Here is a 20949-nt window from a genome sequence, read left to right as displayed (position 1 = left end):
ACATGCATATCCAAAACATATCCTGATACGTCTCTTAAAATTGCCTATAAACTTGGCGTATTGATACTTCGAACCTTTGTAAGTACAGATCAATTATTATTCAATATTTAAAAACAATTTTTCATTCAAGTGATAAATTTTTTGAGTTAGTTATCTTATAGATTAATAGATAATGTATAAAAGAAGAAAACGACCATTGCGCACAATGGAGGACAAGGAGCTGTTCCATTTAAATGCCCTAGGATTATTAAAACAAAAGTTACACCCCAAATGCACGTCCTTGACATTTACTTGATTACCACTCGGATAAATTGTTGTAATCTGCTACCTAAAATTCATCAAAACATTTTCCTGACCTGCATGTTTGGTGTTCCCACATAGGAATAGGCGAATAGCAAGCAGCACGTTGACTGACCCGCATGATTAAGCAAACATGTGCAATAGATTACACAGGAAGAATGATTCCAATATGTTCACACACGCGTGACGTGAGGTTAGCTCCTCTGTAATGTTTTTCGGCTTTCATCTAACAAATTGCGCAACATTTGCTCTACTTTGACCGTCCTTCATCCAAAATTTTCCCATTAATTTTCATCATCTCGATCATGGTCATCAAACTCATCAACATTAGCAGCCCCATAATCAATCCATGGTAACATCGACTCGAGGAACACAACCAGTGGATTCCGATTCAATACTTCACGCGGAGCATGGGCAGCCCCCCCTAGATTGATGATACCATCTCCATTCTGTACAGGTTCCGCCATCCTAGGGTCAATCATTAAGTGCCGCAAGTCCTCCGGTGGCATTGTTGCCACTGTATCAGAGAAATCCGAGACCAACAAATGGGAATACCTATCAGAAAAGATAAACTATCAGAAAGCTGATCACTTATTCAATTAAAAGTTGACTATTGATCGTTTGCAGAAAGCTAGGCACAAGGTGACAAAGCCCAACTATAGTTGGCATCAAGTATAAATATGCCATGGCAGTGTAATCAAAACGTCAACGAAGTGTTTTAGGTAAATATATGTACTGAAAATTGCAAACTGCAAAAGGAACAGTCCTTACTCATTTTTTTCAGATGGAAAAGCTTCCTTCCTAACACACGCCCAATCTTTAGCATCACTTCCATTAGAATCCAATGTTTCAATTACCAGTCGAGCAGCATCTCTCAACAATTTTTGCAGGTCTGGGAACCTCCAAATGATATAATTCCTTTCTACATATATATTTATCAGGTGATCCAAGGACGGGCTTCCAGCATGAGCAGATCCAAAGAAAGAATGCTTCAGTATCTTTGTCCAGGCTGGGTCCTTTAATGGTGCCTTGGCCACTAATTTCTTTAGGACCAAAGGGTGAAGCAACAAAGCTTGCTTCATTAGATCAGTTGAAGTAGCCTTTTCAGTCTCCAACAGAGTATTTTTGGAGGAAACCTCATGCTCAAGATAAAATCGACAAATGGCAAGTGAATATGAGAAGTTTGGAAAAAGCCATAGGGAGTTACCACTTTGGTAGGCCTCAGAAAACTTTTCCAACCATGCATATTCCTGTGCTCTCAAAGCAAAGTAATCAATGCAGAACATTGCACCCATCGGATCATCAGAATCCAGTGAAAGTAACAATTTGCATACTTCAAGAGCTGATCGATGACAGCCACGCCTGTCCATGTTTTGCATGTGAACAAAAAGAACCGAGAAAAGTGGTCTATTTGTCTCAAGGCTATATTTCAGTTGGCAATTACCTTGCAAGGGATTGAACAGAGGATTCCATGCACACTCCAACGCATATAAACACTTGGCAATAGCATCTGCTGATGATTGATGTTCTCCAGAGAAATTTAACACCTCTGCAATAGTTAAAAGGGACTCTATGTGATAAGGATGATATATCAAGATACTTGCTATGCCATTGAGATCGTGGGTTGCTTTGGCAGCTTCAAATGCTTTTTGAGCTTGGATATAGGAAGACAAATGCACATACCTATATACAAAATTCACCATATTATCAATCTGGCACAAACAATTAACATTTTACAAAGTCAACATTGTTGTTAACCAATAGACCTGGACATTACAAGGACAATGCTATTTCATACATAGCTAATATTACTGTGCTTTGAGTCATGATGAGGAAAAAAACAGATGTATTTCAGTTAAAGAGATGAATAACTGAACTTTGCAATTTACAAATTGTATCAACTAGGATAGTGTAATTTCTCTTTTATATCTAAAGATAAGGGTAAATAGACAGAAATCATCATAGACAATTGTTTTCCACATAGATAGGACATGAAGACACATGATCCATGCGCCACATGGATCCAACACTAAATGATGCATCCACGGACATGGTGACATGCTAAAAGTATTCAATAAGTCAAAAGGCCTCATATCAACTACATTGAGTAGGCTGACTTACAACATATTCTTGTAAAGATAAGTGTGATTGATTAACAATCTGATAAGAACCAATCAAGAACAGAAACTTACTTAAAAAAGTGTTGTCCATCTTTAGTCTCCAGAAATTCCATGGACAGTGATCCATCCCAACGAGGCCAATGGACTGACGGAGAAACAAGAATTGTTTTTTTATGGTTGACACTTCCATGTCTTCCACCACGCATCTGCCTCAAACTACCACCATTATTGCTATTCTCAAATGAATTCACAACTTTAGAACCAAAAATCCTCCGCAACTCATTTTCAGCCCTCAAAAATTTGGGATCCACCATTAGCAGGGGTAGTGTGCATTGTTTGACTGCATTTTCTCCAATTTTTGCATTTTGTGTTTTTGCTTTCATAAAACCAGACTGATTAAATGAAGAGTTTCTACAAATTGATAGAGTTTCTAGAGTAAGATCTAGAGGTTCTTTAGCTTTTTCAGCAGTAGAAGTTTGATCCTCCTTGCTCCTCTTCTTCTTCTTCTTGTTTTTTCTACTAGATTTGTGATTAAATGACTGAAGCACCTCAACAGAACTCTTGACAAGAGAAGGCTCTTGTTCATCAACATCTTTTGTCAAGGTCCCATCAGCATCTTCCAGCTCATCTACCTAAAAATTTGGGCATTCACCAATTACGATTAGTCCAAGATAATTGTAGGACAATTTTGAAAACTCAGTAGAAGAAGCGTCAATTGTCAAAGCCAAAGAATGGAATCCATTCAAATAAGAAACTTAAATGTTAAGAGATTCTACTTGTAGGCCGCAGCCATAAACAACAACCATATGCAGAAGTAAAAGTTGACAGTTGAAATGTCTTGTTATTGTTCCTGCAGGTTTCCCTCGTAATCACTGTTATGAAGATTACTTGGCCTCGGGTTGGAATTTGGAAATACTATCCAACCTCCACCATAGAAACCCTTCCAACAAGGAGCTTGCATTCCTAATCCAGTAACATGACTACCAACTGTAGTATTATTAAAAAGAAAAGAAAATGGTCTATAGCAGTAAAACTTTGTTAAAAGGAAAACAATTGATAAGTTTAAAATCAACTGAGACTGCCCAATTGAAGGAAGAACAAAGCTCCAATAAACCTTATAAAAGGAAGGCAACCCCAAGAGAAAAACAGCATACGAGCAACTCCGATGCTCAATTGTAATTAATGAATAATTAAAAACAAATAAGTAAATATAGTAGACATCCCAAAATTAGGAAATTTAGTGAGAAATTAGAAAATATATTTGCAATTTATAAATAATAAAACCATGCACATATCATATCCACAATTAAGTATCATCAGCTATCAAGCATCTTTTTTTTCTCTCGAAAAAAGGTAAGGTAATTTTATTCCTGAAATAAACATACAACCAGAGAGGCATCAGGACAGACCTCCCCCACAAATACAGCATCATATGTCCCAAAAACTAACTGAATTTAGAATCAGAAACATGTTTTGATTACTAAACTTAGATACAACTGATAACCAAGAAGCTAATTTAGCAACAATACAATGGATTAACACATCAGGACTTATAATTTGATTTCTAAAAACTCTGTTGTTTCTTTCTAACCAGATAGTACTGATCACAGCTGCTGGAATGGACCTCCAAATGAGTTTTCCTCTTTTAGATAAACCTGGAATATACCAGCTCTGTAAGAGTTCCTGTATTGACTCTGGCATTACCCAACGAATGTCCATTGCTTGTACGAAGTGGGACCATACCCTTCAAACCATGGTGCAATGAATACATAGATGATCAATGGACAACTCCTCTTGCCCACATATCCCACAAGCTCAGGTCATCTAAGATGATTCTTCTTCTCATCAAGTTACTTCTTGTTAGACATTTCCCCAATTCTGAAGCCCAAGCTAAGAAATTGATTTGGAGGGAGATGAAGGAATCCAGATTTGTTTAGAAGGAAAACCGGAATCCCCTCTAACAGCAAAACCATCCGCAAAAGGATTTAACTGTAAACTTCCCATCAGTCTTCCATTTCCAGTTCCAATGATCGCTTGACTGGGGGTTAAAAGAGAAGGTGTTTAGGCAGTTAAGGAGATTCGCTACTTCCCAATCCTGAAAAGCTCTACAAAATTTAGGGTTCCAAACTACTTCTCCCCTAATCAGCTCAAAGGGGTCTGCAATTGTTGCCTCTTTGTTTTCAAAAACTGAGAATAAATGAGGGAATTTATCCTCTAATGTTATCTCAGCCAGCCATCTATCCTTCCAGAAACATATTCTACCACCATCTCCCACTTGAAAGCCCACCCCGTTGAGGAAACTAGGGAGCACTTTTCATAATAGCCTTCCAAAGAGAGCACCCATTGGATAGAAGATTAATAGCAGTCATCCATCCACCCAGTTGAGGACCATATTTAGCTGCAATGAGCTTTCTCCACCAGTTGTTTTCTTCCACTCTAAATCTCCAGATCCACTTCCTCATTATAGCTGTATTGAAAGTTCTCAATCTTCTCAGGCCCAAACCACATGAATTCCGAGGAGCATAAATCTGATTCCAAGCCACCAAGTGGATTTTCTTCTCATCCTCCAAGCCTTTCAATAGAATGTTTCTTTGTAATTTACAATTCTCTTGGCCAGTTTGCTCAGGATACGAAAGAGGGAAAGGTAACAAGTGGAAAGATTCGTAAGTGTACTCTTGATCAAAGTCACTCTTCCCCCTTTTGATAGATACTTAGTCCTCCAAAGAGCCAGTTTTCTCTCCACTCTTTCCAAGACAGGCTCCCAAATTGTTTGCACCCAGTGGTAATCCAAGATAGTTGATAGGAAGATTGTCCACTAGATCCTCTGCCCACATTTCCAGATCCTCAATTCTGCCCACTGGAATGATAGAAGATTTCCTTAAATTCATCCTCAGCCCAGTTACCACCTCAAACCAGCTGAGAATCCCAACTATAAGTTTCTAATTGCATGAAGGAAGCATCAATGAAACAGAGGGTTTCATCAGCAAAGTGAAGGACATTGACCCTCTCATTGGGGTGTCAATTGGACTGGATTTGGTCCAATCTGATCCAGTCCAATGTGAGTCCGTTACAAATGAACCAGGTCCAATCTAATCCAATGAATATTTTGGACCATTTTGGGCCGGTCCAATTCAACTCAAACCCGGTCCATTGACACCTATATACTTATCTTATATCAACGGACCAGATATTGGCTTAATCCAACCCAATCCAATATAAATTTGTTACCGATGGACCAGGTCCAATCCAATCTAATAAATATTTTGGACCTTGGTCCAACCAAATATGTCTTGTTGGTCCGCCCAATCCGTCCAAATTGATTTTGCACTGGACGGGAGTGAGTCCAAAACCAGTCCATTGACACCCTTACCCTTTCACCACCAGGAATTGTTTCAAAGCCCACCCAGATGTCTGTCTAACCCGTACTATAGATGAATTGGGTAAGGACCATCATTACACATAGAAATAATAGCAGTGACAGGGGATCACCTTGACAAATGCCTCTTGAATTTTTTATTAAAACAGAATTTTGGGGAGGAAATATATACCTTCATCCTATTCCTCCATTTCTTACCAAAGTTCAGTTTTTCAAGGATGGAATTCAAACAGCACCAGTTTACATGATCGTAAGCTTTCTCAAGATCTACTTTACACAGAAACCCTGGTCCCCCCCACCTCCTTCTAGAGTCAACTACTTCATTTGCCACCAAAATGTCGTCCAGAATTTCTCTTCCCCAAACAAATGCACATTTTTTTATCAGTGCCCAAACGAACGCACATTGATTTTCTGAAATTACACTTCCCAACACCTTTTTCAGTCTCTATGTCAGCACCTTTGTAAGAAGTTTGTAAAAGCTAGTCAGTAAGCTTATCAGTTTGAAGTCTATGAGGTTTGTTGCCCCTTCCACCTTTGGAATCAGTTTAATGAAAGTAGCATTCAAACTCTTAACCAACAATGCAGATTCATGAAATTCTTGGAAAGCCTTTAAAATATCATTCCAAATAACATCCCAATACCTTTTATAGAATAAATTTGTTACGCCATCAGGCTCTGAAGACTTATCTGCATCCATCTTCTTTACAGCTTCCCAAATTTCTTCTTCAGAAAAAGGTTTCTCCATCTCCCTCTTCTGAATCTCATTTAGGGTCTTGAACTGCATCCCATCCGGAAGAGGTCAATGCTGCCAAAGTTCCATGAACAATGTTTTGTAAAAGTTGGTGGCAATTGTTTGAATATTAATCAGCTGCTCCCCTATCTTCCCTACATGTTCCAACCTGCTAATCTTATTTAGCCGGTATCGAGCATTAGCTATCAATGCATCACTTGCAAAGTTGCAAATCAAAATTTTAGAATAAAAAATTCACTTAAATTGCATAAATAAAGGATGGTTTTGGAGTAGAGAGCGAAAAAGAGGGGAGTGTTGTCAGGGGGAAGATCTAGAGGTCATGGAAATTTGAGCATTTCCAGTGGATCTGAGAAACTGGTTAGGGGGAGATTTTTGCAAAAAAAAAACCCAGTCAAAAGACCAGAGAAGTGGAATGGAGTCTTATGCAGACATGACCAGACTACCAACTTGGTCAAAGGAGGGTAAGGTGTGCTAAAGGCAGGGAAAGAGTGTTTACCTAATCACAGACGATAGGGGAGAGAGCAAGAGAAAACAGTTTATAGAAGCTTGTCTGGTAGGGGTTGTGGTGATGCCGCTCTCAGTTGAGGAGTTGCAGGTGTGAGCCTCGAGAAATTGGGGTTTAACATTGGAGGCTAAGGTGAGAAGGACAGTGAAGAACAAATTTCTTTTCATCCTACCTTCAACAGCAGAAGCTAGAAGGATCTTAAATTCAGGAGAAAGAAATGCTGGAGGAGCTCTACTTCATTTATGTACATGGGATGATGGGAAGATACTAAGGGTTGTTAGTGAATGGAAACTGAGCCCTCAGAGTCATACTAGTTAAAAACTTTTGGACTTCCAATTCACCTGTGGAGTGAAGGTTTGGTGAGGAAAATCGGAGACCTGTGTGGGGGGCTACTTAGAATCAGATGATTCTGATGAAGCAAGTCAAATGATCGAATAGGTGCGGGTAAGAGTGAAATGAAGAGGCTGCCCACCGGCAGCCGTTAATGTGGTAGATGGAGAGAAGGTTTATGTGGTCGCAATATGGGCTGAAATCACACCACAAATTGCAGCTCCAGCGACGATTTCTAGGAAGCAATAGAACCAGTTAATTAGTGGGCGTTTAAGGTGTTAAGGGGAGAATGTATTGGCAAAGAGGTTCTAAGAAAGATGAAGGGTAAAGAAGTAATTATTGTACAAGAAGAAGAGAGGAGAGAAGAGACAAGAGGACTGAGAGCCCCCAAAAGATACTGCGGGTCAGCGCAGTATGTTATATTTATACTAGGGCAACAACAACTAAACATAAAGAGTAAAAGTACAATAGTACCCCTGTGGTACTATACATATGAAAAATAACATCTATTAACACTCCCCCTCAAGTTGGAGCATAGATATCAACCATGCCCAACTTGTCACATAAATTATGATGTCTTGAGTGGTGTAGTCCTTTTGTAAAGATGTCTGCAAGTTGATCCTCAGAGCTGACATAGGGAGTACACACTTCGCCTGTAATGACTTTCTATCTGATAAAATGCTTGTCAACTTCGATGTGTTTTGTTCTATCATGTAGCATTGGGTTAGCAACAATGTTTATGGCTGCTTTGTTATCACAGAATAGGGTCATAGGTCTGTCCACTGGAAAACCCAACTCACTCAACAGATTCTTTATCCACATAATTTCTGCCACGCCTTGAGCCATTGCTCGATATTCAACTTCAGCACTGGATCTAGCCACCACACTTTGCTTTTTACTTCTCCAGGTAACTAGGTTTCCTCCTATAAAGGTGCAGTAGCCGCTAGTAGACTTTCTGTCATTTAGAGACCCAGCCCAACCTACATCAATATACACTTCAACTTTTAGATGCCCGTGCCTTGGAAACAATAAACCAGCACCAGGAAACCATTTAAGATATCGAAGGATTCTTTCTGCTGCTTCAAGGTGAGTAGACATAGGGACATGCATGAACTGGCTAAGGACACCAACTGCATAAGCAATGTCTGGGCGGGTCATAGAAAGATATAACAATCTCCCTACAAGTCTCTGAAACTGTTTCACATCCTTGATAGGTTCACCTTGGTTGTCTCTTAATTTATGGTTAGGATCAATGGGAGAGTCAACTGGCTTCACTCCCATTTTTCCAATATCCTGGAGTAAATCTAGAACATACTTCCTTTGGGAAATGAAGATACCCCTTTTTGAGCGAGCAACTTCAATTCCAAGGAAATATCTTTGAGGCCCTAGATCCTTCACTTCAAACTGTGGCAAGAAAACTCTTCAACCTCTGGATTTCATCCTTGCAGACACTAGTGACAATTATATCATCAACATATACTATCAAAGCAGCAATTTTACCTTCTCCTCTTTTCACAAACAGTGTGTGATCAGATTGACATTGCTTGTATCCTTTCTGCTGAACTGCAACATGGAATCCGCTGAACCAGGCTCTTGGTGATTGTTTCAGTCCATATAAAGACTTCTTCAACTTGCACACCTTCTGTTCATTGCCTTGAGCCTGAAAACCAGGGGGTTGTATCATGTAAGCTTCCTCTTCAAAGTCACCATTCAAGAATGCATTCTTGATATCAAGCTGATGTAGATCCCAATCAAGGTTAGCAACAAGAGAGAATAGAACTCTAATTGAGTTCATCTTGGCAACAGGAGCAAAAGTATCTGCATAATCAACTCCATGCACTTGTGTAAACCCCTTTGCCACCAAGCGAGCTTTATACCTCTCCACAGTGCCATCAGCCCTATGTTTGACGGTGAACACCCATTTACATCCAACTGGATCATTTCCCTTAGGAAGATCAACAAGTTCCCATGTGCCATTTTTATGAAGGGCATTAATTTCTTCCTTCATGGCATCTATCCATTCAGGTACTGAAAGAGCCTCTGCCACATTCTTAGGGATAGGGACACTATCAATGGAAGTAAGAAATGCACGAAAAGAGGGTGAAATGTTTTCATAGGAAACAAAGTTGGAAATGGGGTGTTTAGTGGTGCACGATCTAACACCTTTCCTATGAGCAATAGGAAGGTCAAGGTCATTAGCAACAGAGGTATCAATTGCAATAGAATCAGGGACATCATTGGGAGCCAAGATACCTAAGTAAGTATGATCCGCCCCCGAGGAGTTTGATGGAACTGGAGGTATAGCTTCTACATTCTCCACAGCTCTTGAACTTGGTTGGCCTTTGTGACAACGGAAGAAGACACGAAAAGGCGGAAGATCAGAAAGATGAGGGAGTTGAACCAGTTTCTCCTCATTCATACACTCCCCCTAAGGAGAAATAGGGAAAAAAGGCTCATTCTCAAAGAAAGAGACATCCATGGAAACATAGAATTTTTGAGAAACGGGATCAAAACAACGGTATCCCTTCTGAGTGAAGGAGTACCCCAGGAATATGCAAGGAATAGCACGAGAATCCAATTTCCCACGAGTGGGAGATAGATTTTGGACAAAGCACCGACAACCAAACACGCGAGGAATGGGAAGAAGGGGGGCCTTAGGGAAGAGAAGCTAATGTGGGGCTTTGCACTTTAACCATCGAGAGGGCATACAACTAATGAGGTAGGCAGAACAAAGGACAACCTCAAGCCAAAATCATTTGGGGACATTCATATGGAGTAGTAAACCCCGGGCCACTTCAAGAAGATGTCGGTTCTTTCGTTCAGCAACACCATTTTGTTGTAGTGTTCGGGCACAAGAGCTACGGTGAAGTGAACCACGCGAAGCAAAGAATTCCATGAGATCACTATGAAAATACTCTTCCGCATTATTTGACTGAAAATTTTGGATTTCATTTTGAAATTGAGTGAAGACCATCCGTTGAAAATCTTGAATAATTTTTTGTACTTCCTCCCTAGTTCGCATGGGATACTTGTAACCACTCTCAAATGGTAAAGAAATAGGGCCCCACACATCAGAATGAACAATGTGAAAAGGAAATTCATATTTACTATTTTTTGGAAGAAAATGAGTTCTACAATGTTTACTCAGCTAACACATTTGACAAGAGAAATCTGAAACAAACACTAACCTAAACAGATCTGGAAGCACCACTTTCAAAGACTCAAAAGATAAATGACCAAGGCGACAATGCCATAAATAAACTTGACTCTTACAGGACTGACTCTTAGACTTTGTGACATGAAGACCAGCCTTATTCTCCAGCATGTAAAGTCCATCAACCATACGTTCTCTACCAATCATCCTCCCTGATGCCAGATCCTGAATCACAAAGTAAGAAGGGAAAAAGGTCACTGAGCAGTTTAAGGAATTAGTAACACTACTAACAGAGAACAAATTAATGGGAAATTTTGGGACATGTAAGACATCAGAGAGGGTAAGACCGAGGGGAAGAGAGATAGTTCCTTGACCAGCAATAGAAGCATATGATCCATCAGCTAGTCTCACCTTGTCTCTTCCAAAAAGAAGGTGATAGGTTTGAAAGTAAGAGGACGTACCAGTCGTGTTTTGATGCTCCAGAATCAATGATCCAAGGAGAGTCGAGGATATGAGAAGCAACATGGAAAGTTGTGGCAGAGTTACTTGATGTAGACGCAAATGAGGTTGAGGGAGGAGCATCCATCTGATGAATTGCTCTACCATAGAGCTCTAAATGGTCACGGAAGGAATTCATAATATCCTCCCTTGGGTCAGATCCAGATGATGTGTCTGAGTCACAGTATGGATGGGGGGCTGTTGGCCATAGTGTGTTTTCTTGTACCTTGCTGCCCTGACTTTTTATTCATATCTGAACTTTGCTTCTTATTCAGATCTTGAGCCCATTTCGGCTTTCCATGAAGATCCCAACATGTGTCTCGGGTGTGTCGGGGTTTCTAGCAATGAGTACACCACAATTTATCTTTATCATCCATTTTTTTCTGAAGATCTCCTTTCTTGGAAGAATTTCCCACACTGGTAGTGACACTCCCTTTCGCTACCAACACAACTGCATCTCCACCAGAACTGTTCATCAAATTCCTTCTGCTTTCTTCAGATTGTACAAGAGCATAAGCTTCCTGAACTGATGGAAGATCCTTAGAACCGAGGATCTGAACTCTGATAGATTCATATGTAGGGTTCAAACCATGTAAGAAAGCAAACACTCTCTGCTGGGAGATGAGTTTTTTGTACAGTTTTGCATCTTCATCACACTTCCAGTCCACACTCTGATAATGGTCCAACTCCTTCCAGACAGAAGTCAAGTCAGAGTAATATACCGATAGACACCTCTCCCCCTGTTTACAAGTAGACGATTCTGCCTGTGGTTGGTAGATTTTTGCATAGTGTCAGTTCCGAATATGTTGATTTTGCTTGTTCCCAAATCTCATTTGTCATTTCAGCCCACGTGAAATTCCTCCTTATTTGAGGTTGCATAGAGACTAAAACCCAAGACATAACCATGCTGTTTTCCTGATTCCATCTATCATATTCAGCACTCCCAGAATGTGGTTCTTTTATTCTCCCATTAATATAACCTATCTTCCCCCTTGCAGTGATGTACAACTTGATCCCTCTTGACCACTCTAAATAATTTAAACCATCAAAAGGGATAACAGCCATGGGAAAGGATAGGTCCACACCCCCACTCATTCCATTCAGCGTTGAAGAAACACCGGATGTAGCAAAATCCTCACCACTCATGATTTCATATTCAAAAAACCACACTCCAAAGAGGAACATAGCCTTAAAAAGTTGTTACAGAAGGTGTCGGTGACTTTCTGACCTTCAGTTAACCATAAAAGCTGCTGCTGCAGCACATAAACAAGGTCCTTACGACCTACAGTTCCACAGGGATCAAATGACCCCACAAAAAAGGAGAAACAGGTGCAGCTCACCTCACATCCAATCGGCAGACCTAGAACAGGTCTAGCGCTGGCATACGACCAGAAAAAAAAAGAGAGAAAAAGTTGCTTCAGTCGAACCTCAGGACAGCCGAACAGCAGATGATAACAAGTCTAGAAAGGAGAGAAAAAGTTGCTTCAGTCGAACATCAGGACAGCCAAACAACAGATGATAACAAGTCAGTCACCCTCGAAACAATGACTTCTACACGCTGGGAATCTGGTGCGAAGAAGAGGAAAAGACAGACTGCTCTGGGAATCTGGTGCGAAGAAGAGGAAAAGACAGACTGCACGACATCTCCCTTCATACCTGGTTGTCCTGCTCTGATACCATATTGTACAGGAAGAAGAGAGGAGAGAAGAGACAAGAGGACTGAGGGCCTCCAAAAGATATTGCAGGTCAGTGCAGTATCTTATATTTATACTAGGGCGACAACAACTAAACATAAAGAGGAGTAAAAGTACAAATAGTACCCTTGTGGTACTATACATATGAAAAATAACATCTGTTAACAATAATTGAACTGAAAAAGGAAAAAGAGCCTACAGAATCACCAGAAACGTCTGCAGCCACCAAAGCTGGGGAAGACGAGACCCAGATCGGTGTGCTCAGAGATGAGGGACACCACATGGAAACTGCACAAACAAGAGGGTGGGATCTCGAGACAAGAGAATGAAGTTGCTGAGAGTACAATCTAGGACCATAGGATATCTGAACAACCTGACAGAGAAATTAATTACAGGGAGCAGAGAATGGCCAGGTGGCTGTCACATTTGACTTGGGAAACCAAATTATGTTTCAACTTTTGAATGAAGACACTTTCTTGGAAACTTTGGTGCTTAAATGTGTTGGAAAATTGGAAGAGTTGCTATTATCTAAAAGGTCACCAGCTGGAGAAGCTCAGAAGGGCTGGAGAGCAGTAAAGGAAAGACTAAGCAAAAGAAATGTTGAAGATGCTAATCAAGAGAAGGTTAACTCAGCAAACTTAGCATCTTAATGTTAGCAATTACCCCAACTGAACCCGGTTCAAAACAGAAGTTTGGGGAGTATTGAATCGGAGTAGGGAGGGAACCAAACCAGGAGGGGTCCAAAACACTAAGAAACAACCTCAAACCACTGCAAATTTAGTCCCAATGACTCAGAGCAAAGAGAAAACAAGAAAACAGCCTCTCGGTTCTCCTTTTAAGGGGAAGGACAACCAGACAAGAAGCCAACAAGACCAACAGGTTTTAAACTCAGAAGATACACCTTCACCGAAGGGTCAAAACAGCTTACCACCAGCCTACAAAGGAAGTCAAAAGTAACCTGCTAGAGATGCAGGCCCAAGATAACAACTCTGAACCACAACCACTAGCACTTGTCCCTGCAGAAGCTTGGAGTTTATCAAGTACATATGAAAACAATTTGGTGTTTTCAAGTAGGGGGGAGAAAAGCTCGAAACAAGGGCAGTTCTTTCTGGGAGAATACAAAGATCCATCATCACCTTGGGTGATGTCTAAATTAATGAATTTTGGGGGAATTTTTAGGGGTTTCAATGAAGGGTATCGTAGAGATGACAAAAGTAGGGATGGCAATTTTCCCCATCCCCGTCAGGACCCAACCTCCCCAACCCCATCAGGTTGGGGATGGGGACTAATAGGGATCCCTGACAGTGATATATATATCAAACAAGGGCAGTTCTTTCTGGGAGAATACAAAGATCCATCATCACCTTGGGTGATGTCTAAATTAATGAATTTTGGGGGAGTTTTTAGGGGTTTCAATGAAGGTATCGTAGAGATGACAAAAGTAGGGATGGCAATTTTCCCCATCCCCGTCAGGTCCCAACTTCCCCAACCCCATCGGGTTGGGGATGGGGATTAATAGGGATCCCTAACAGTGATATATATATATGATATGATTTATATTATATATCAAAACATATTTAAAATATTATTTATATTTTTAAATTTTCTTTTATTTTAAGTAATTTTTTTCAAAAATACTATTAATTAAAAACTTTCGAGGATTCAGGTCCCCACAGGGAATCCAACTCTAGCGGGGATCAGGAATGGATGTAGGGATGAGCATTTGGTTTATGCAGTTAAAAACCGAACCGAATAAACCAAAATTTTAAAAACCAAACTTAAAAAATAAAAACCTAAATAACCGAAACCAAAATTTATGATTTGGTTTTCGGCTAAAACTGAATTTTAATAATACATACTCTATTATATATATTATATATTATAAAATCAAATTTCTTTTTATTATATATTAATATATAAATATATAATATATAATACATTACATATTATATATAGTAATAAAAATTTCAGTTAATTCAGTTAACCGAATTTCTGATTCTAAAAACCGAAACTGAAAACCGAATTAACCAAAAACCGAAAAAATTGAAACCAAAATTTTCGGTTCGGTTTTATGGTTTTAACCGAATAATTCTCACCCATAGATGGAGGGAAACTTTTAACCTCGACAAGGATCGGGGTCAGGGACAGGGATTTATTCCATAAATCGGGATTCGGGATCAAGGACAGGGAATATGATCCTCGCCCCGAACCCACCTCGTGCCATTCCAAGACAAATGGAAATCGAGAAGGAGGTGAAGGGGTAAACAACTGCTCTCTAAGTTTCTTTCTCTAATATGACATCATGAAGTTAATTCCTAGAATGTAAGGGGCCTGAATTCTGGTTGTAGGTGGGTAGTGATTAGAGCTCAAGTGCGGAAGTGGAATATGGGCGTACTATGTCTTCAAGAGACAAAAATGGAAAACATGGAAGAAGCTCAAATCAGATCAATTTGGGGTAGTAGAAATTGTGAATGGGATCTCATCCCATCAATTGGTACAACAAGGAGTCTGATCATCATTTGGAATTCAAATGTTTTGAGAATGAAGAATAAAATAAAGGGAAATTTCTCTTTGTCCATTTTGTTCCAATTGTATGAAGATGGTTGGGAATGGATCTTTTCAGGGGTTATGGGCCAAACAAAAATGGATTAAGGAGGTTATTTTGGGTGGTATTGGACAAGGTTAAGGAAACTTGGGAGAAACCGTGGGTGGTAGGTGGAGATTTCAACACTACCAGATTCACACATGAGAAAAAAGGGGGAAGTAGGGTTTCAAGGGACCAAAGGGGTTTTGGAGAGTTTATGAGTAGATGGGAGTTAGCAGATATCCCACTATTGGGAACAAGACATGCTTGGACAAACAACCAGGAGGAGGCAATTTAAAAAAAAAATGTGGATCGATTTGTGGTTTCGGCAGACTGGGGAGAGAATTTGGCCAACTCCCCACGGAATCTCTTCCACATCCGCTTTCAGAATTCAGATTGCATGTCAATTTTCTTGGACAGCTGTGGAGTCCCACCTAAACCATCCCCATTTAGATTTGAGAAGCTCAAGTTGGAAGAGGAAGGCCGTAAAAACAAACTTTGACAAACTTGCTTTCCAATAGGAAATGAAATGGAAGCAGAGGTCAAAAATCAAAATGTTTGTGGCTGAGGGAGGGTGATAAAGATACCAGATTTTTTTCACAAAATGGCAAATGCTAGAAGAGGAGAAAATATGATAAAGAAGCTGGTCATAGAAGAGGAAGTGGAGGAAGAAAAAATTAAAGGGGCAGCAGAATGTTACTTCTCAAAGCTTTACAAGGAAGAATGGAAGAGAAGGCCTAAGGTGGATGGACTAGAGACTAGAGTTCAGCAGTTTGTCCGAAGAACAGGCAAGGAATTTAGAAAGGGTATTCATGGAACAGGAGGTGTGGGAAGCAATAAATGAAATGGAAGGGGATAAAACCACTAGCCCAGACGGTTTTACAATAAAGTTTTTCAAAAAGTGCTGGGGTTTCCTAAAAGGGGATATAATGGCAGTCTTAGAGTTTCATTCTTCTGCTGCATTATAAAGAAGTCTAAACTCTACTTTTATCTCTTTAATTCCTAAGAAAAAAGGGGCTGAGGAACTTAAGGATTTCAGGCCAATCAGTCTTATTGGTAGTGTTTATAAAATATTGTCCAAAGTGCTAGCCAAAAGACTGAGGGTCCGTTTGGTTTGCAGGAATAGGGGTCTGGAATCGGAATCGGAATGGGCTATTCCCATTCCAACTTTTTTGTTTTGCGGAATTGGAACCTCATTCCCATTCATGCTGGAATGGCATTCCCCCATTTGAGGGAATGGCCATCTGCCCCTCCCTTGGGAATGAAATCCCATTCCTGCTGATTTTAATTCTCATTCCCATTCCTGTCTGAACCAAACAGACCATGGGAATGGACCATTCCGATTCCGATTCTGATTCTGACTACGAACCAAGCGGACCCTGAAACCAGTCATGGGTTATGTTACTTTAGAGTTCCAGGGTGCTCTTGTTGAGGGAAGACAGCTGGCGGATGGGGTTCTAACAGCAAATGAACCAATTGACTCCCGGATTAGGAGTGGAAGAGCTGGACTGTTGTGCAAGATGGATCTCAAAAAAGCCTACGATCATGTAAATTGGGGTTTTTTGGATTATATATAAAGGAGGATTAATTTCAGTTCCAAGTGGAGGCATTGGGTTTAAGACAATGCAACCCCTTGCCTCCCCTGCTATTTCTTTGGTGAGATGGAAGTTTTGGGGAAATTGAATTTGAGAGCAGTATGAGGTGGTTTTTTGGAGGGTTTTACGGTGGGAGAGAACAGACTAGAGATTCCCTTGTTACAGTTTGTAGATGACTCAGTATTTTTCTGCAATGCTTCTCGGGAGCAACTTGATTTTTTTATGGCAATACTATGGTGGTTTGCAGTAGTCTCTAGACTATGTTCGAATGTGCACAAAAAGCGATCTAGTAGCAGCAGATGAGGACCTGAGGTACAAGAATAGCAATTCTAGGCTGATTTCTGGGGTTTTAAGGTGGGCCGTGGGCAAGTTCCCTTTAAAATATTGGGAAATGCCCTTGGGGCCAAATGCAATGCTAAATCAATTTGGGAAACAATTGTGCAAAGGATTGAGAAAAAGCTGTCTGGATGGAAAGTGAGGTACCTGTCAAAAGGGTGTAAGCTTACTCTAATAAAGAGTGTTCTGTCTTCTTTACCCGTTCATTTATTATCGCTTTACCCAAATTCCAGCAGGGGTGGGCCGGGTGGCCTCTCAGATTGAGAGACAAATGAGATAAATCTTATGGAGAGTTTGGATGGATGGTAAAAAAAGTTCATTTGGTCAATTGGGGAAAGGTGTGTAAATCAATGAAAAACGGGGGATTGGGTATTAGAATACTTCAAGAGGTGAACTTAGCATTTCTTGGGAAATGATTCTGGAGGTTTGGACAGCAAGGGAGTTGACTATGGAAAAGAGTAATTCAAGAAAAGTACAGTACAAGAAATGAGGGGTGGGATCCAGGAGAGGCAAATTAGTCATTTGGTTGCTCGATTTGAAAAAGGGTTGAAAAGAACTACAGTTCTTTTAGCAAGGAAATCAAGGAAATGGATTCCGGATATTGCTGGTGTGGAAACAATTTGTTGAAGGATCATTTTCCAGAACTATTTGCAACCGCAGTCAATAAGGAGGCAAAAGTGGGTGATTATGTGCATTTTCAAAATGTTGATCATGTTTGGAGCCCACAGTCTAGAAGAGCTCTGAATGATTGGGAGATTGAACCTTTTGGACAGCTACTTCAGAAGTTGTACAGCATGCAAATTAATTTTAATTCAGAAGACAGAAGGGTGTGGTCAGCCAAAAGAAAGGGTCACTTCACAGTAAAATCCTTTTATAATAAATTGACTCAAGAGGACGAGCAGGATTTCCCTTCGTATGTAATCTGGAGCAAGCATATCCCTTCAAAGGTGGCTTACAACCTGAACAAGAGGGGAATGGCAATTGACTCACCTGAATATACCAACAACATATGAATTTAAATCTTTAGCATTTTTGCCATCAAAAGTTGCTGTCCTGCATCAGTGGAAGCTTTTGTAAAGGGCTGGTGGACCCATGGTCGGAGTAAAAATGGGAAAATTCTATGGCAATTGGTCCCAGGAGCAGTGTTCTGGTTGACATGGCAGGAAAGAAACTCAAGGCTCTTTCAAAGTAAAGACTATCAAGAGGAGGAAGTGTGGCAGAAAATAATTGGGAAACTGCTATCCTGGTCATCTGCACATCTATGAAGAGATAGTTTTCCCCTTAGTTCTCTCCTTCAGTATGAAACCTCTTTGAAATGACAAATGGGATAGTGGTCTAATGTTTTTTGTATTTTCCCACTGCATAGACTTTCTTTTCTAATGAATTAATACTTTACTTCTTCTCAGAAAAAAGCAACTTCCATCTCATACTCAAATGAATGTAATGCATTGAGAGCAACCAAAGCAGTGATGCCCATACTTCTATTATGGTATTACAATTTACAAATATTATAATAAACAAGTTTGGAGGGTTTTCCTCTGTAATATGTTAATATGTAATGGAAAGCATGATGAAACAGTTGACCGCTTTTATTTATTATATTCTATAACAAAAACAAATGGCTAAAAGACCTCATGCTTTTTAGCAGCCTCGAGGAACACCTCTAGGTGTAAGCTTCCAGCCTCTTCTAATACTGATCTAATGTTGAAAATCCGCATTATGATGCAGTACTCATAATTCTCTATTATCTTTAACATCCATCATACTGTAGAGAGATTATTGCGTTTATGCATTCCATCTAAATCCAAGGAACCTTGTTGACCTCATCGTATTTCTAGTTAAGATGGTTTGATAATCAAAGCCCCTCTCATTAGTTCTTGTCCTCCTCACTGCAATATCTAAACAACCTTCTTTTCAATGGACCAGAAATGTTAGGTTGCTAATCATCAAAAAAAAAAAAAAAAAAACAGAAATGTGAGCAAGCTCCGGTTCAGGATTTGAAGCCCAACAAGGAGACCCAACACATAAGCATAGTAATACACCTACCCAAAGAAAAAAAAAAATAGTGGTGCACCTGCATAGTGGTGTTCCAGACTCCCGGGACTATCAAATAATCAAAGAAATAAATAACCAAATAATCGCGAAATTTTCCACAAAATAATTTTTTTGTTTTGATAATTAATTTTCCACAATAGAATTGAAGAAAAATTATTGCGAATACAATAATTTTGGTAGGTTCCAAATTCGAGTATAAACACAACTTAAGATTATTTAAAAAAAAAATCAAAAGGAAAAAAAAGGAAATCCTCATATAACAGAAATGCTAAGATATGAAACTAAACAAATATAAACATTAGTTTTTTTATCAATAAATATAAACATTAGCTTATCAGTTAAACTGATGGAGAGAGAGGTTGAAAGCAACCTGGTCGTCGTCAAGAAGATCAAATGGGTTTCGTGAAGAAGCGTGCAAATAGGACGAGTCAGAATCGTCTTCGTTGAGCACCGGTTCAGGAACAGCCAATATATGTTGTTTTTCTTGTTCTTCTAAAACTTTTCTCAGCAACCGAGCCGACATGATTGTCGTTTCTATCGACTTTACCTTGATTCTGAGAATTCAGAAGATAAGAGTTGTCACCGAAAATGGAGTCTCGTCGGATTAGGGTTCTGTTTTTTCCTCTCTAAAAAACAAAAACAACGTGTGCACGTCTAGTGAAGGAGGCAATTTGTAAGAATCAGGAATATGGTGCCCGAGTGCTTCTTTTCCTGGTCTAATTTCTATCTTGCGCGGTTATGCTCTGCTCCGCGGCTCTGGTGATATAGGGACCCTTGTTCCATTCCATGACCGACTCTCCAATAACGTAAGAATTGATAAAAGGGTAAATTTGTTTAACACCCTTATGGTTTAGCTAATTCACTAATTCTACCTTACTCTTTACGTATTTTCCGGATAACCTGACTGCACTCGACTTTAGAATTCTGAATTTAAATGTACAACAATTCAAAATTATAAACATCGAACGTGAATTGGCATCAATTTCGATCTCTAATAATTGAGACCAAATCAGTCCCCCAATATTTCACAGTTCATCTCCACCTTGCATTAGGAACATCTCCCAATGATAATCCAAAAAATGATGATGATGAGATGTTCCCAATACACTGTGGGGATGTGCTGTGGAACATTATTGAGGGCTGATTAAAATTTTTAATAATTAGTGATGAAGGATGATTTGACCCGATTTATGAAACAGTGACACGTGGACATTGATCCGACGTAATCGACAGCTCAACATTGCGGCCCAGTACAGCTAAGTAACAGGCTCATAAAGCAGCTTGCCACATCATATCATGCAAAAGGAGGAGCTCGCCACGACGCGAGCTCCGAGTTTCCCGAGCTACCCCCAAAGGGATATTCCGAGACAACTTCAGCTCGCAAGTTAAGAAAACCAGCTCGCCCGAGCTCCCCAGCAGACAAGTCATCCCGAGGACTAATTCTATTAAGGGCACTCCTGGAGTATTCCGAGCTCGCTGCAAAGTATCTCGCGAGTGGGCCGCACGAGCATTCCACAGGAAGCTTCTATCTGACAGGTCGTACCAATCAGACTGCGCCATATCCCTTACTAACGGCGCAGTCCCGGTCCTTTTGACAGTCTGCACCCACGTTTCTCAGTAGGCGGAGGCGTGCCTGTCACTTTGGGGACGT

The 20949-nt window shown here is 40.1% G+C and overlaps 1 protein-coding gene across 1 annotated transcript; it reads right to left on the bottom strand.

Annotated features, from left to right (window-relative positions):
- Positions 1 to 208: 208 nt before the first annotated feature.
- On the bottom strand, positions 209 to 20224 carry LOC148881176 (transcription factor-like protein). Its single transcript, XM_088963474.1, has 4 exons — positions 19669 to 20224; positions 2493 to 3052; positions 1072 to 1983; positions 209 to 855 (listed from the first exon to the last, which is right to left on the bottom strand). Exons 1-4 carry the CDS (start codon positions 19819 to 19821, stop codon positions 585 to 587), a joined length of 1896 nt encoding a protein of 631 aa, XP_088819600.1. The 5' UTR covers positions 19822 to 20224; the 3' UTR covers positions 209 to 584.
- Between the last annotated feature and the right edge of the window lie 725 nt (positions 20225 to 20949).

Source organism: Nelumbo lutea, chromosome 1 (genome assembly GCF_056320005.1).
Source record: "Nelumbo lutea isolate HS-2025 chromosome 1, American lotus-T2T, whole genome shotgun sequence".
NCBI classification, from domain to species: domain Eukaryota; kingdom Viridiplantae; phylum Streptophyta; class Magnoliopsida; order Proteales; family Nelumbonaceae; genus Nelumbo; species Nelumbo lutea.
The sequence above is the reverse complement of the archived record's forward strand: the minus strand, read 5'-3'. Positions and strand labels throughout refer to the sequence as shown.

Coding starts and splice junctions, on each gene's coding strand:
- LOC148881176 (XM_088963474.1), bottom strand. CDS start 19,821: ATGTCGGCTCGGTTGCTGAGAAAAGTTTTAGAAGAACAAGAAAAACAA. Junction 3,053..19,668: donor ATCTTCTTGACGACGACCAG/GTTGCTTTCAAC, acceptor CCAAATTTTTAG/GTAGATGAGCTGGAAGATGC. Junction 856..1,071: donor TTTCCATCTGAAAAAAATGA/GTAAGGACTGTT, acceptor CTTTTCTGATAG/GTATTCCCATTTGTTGGTCT.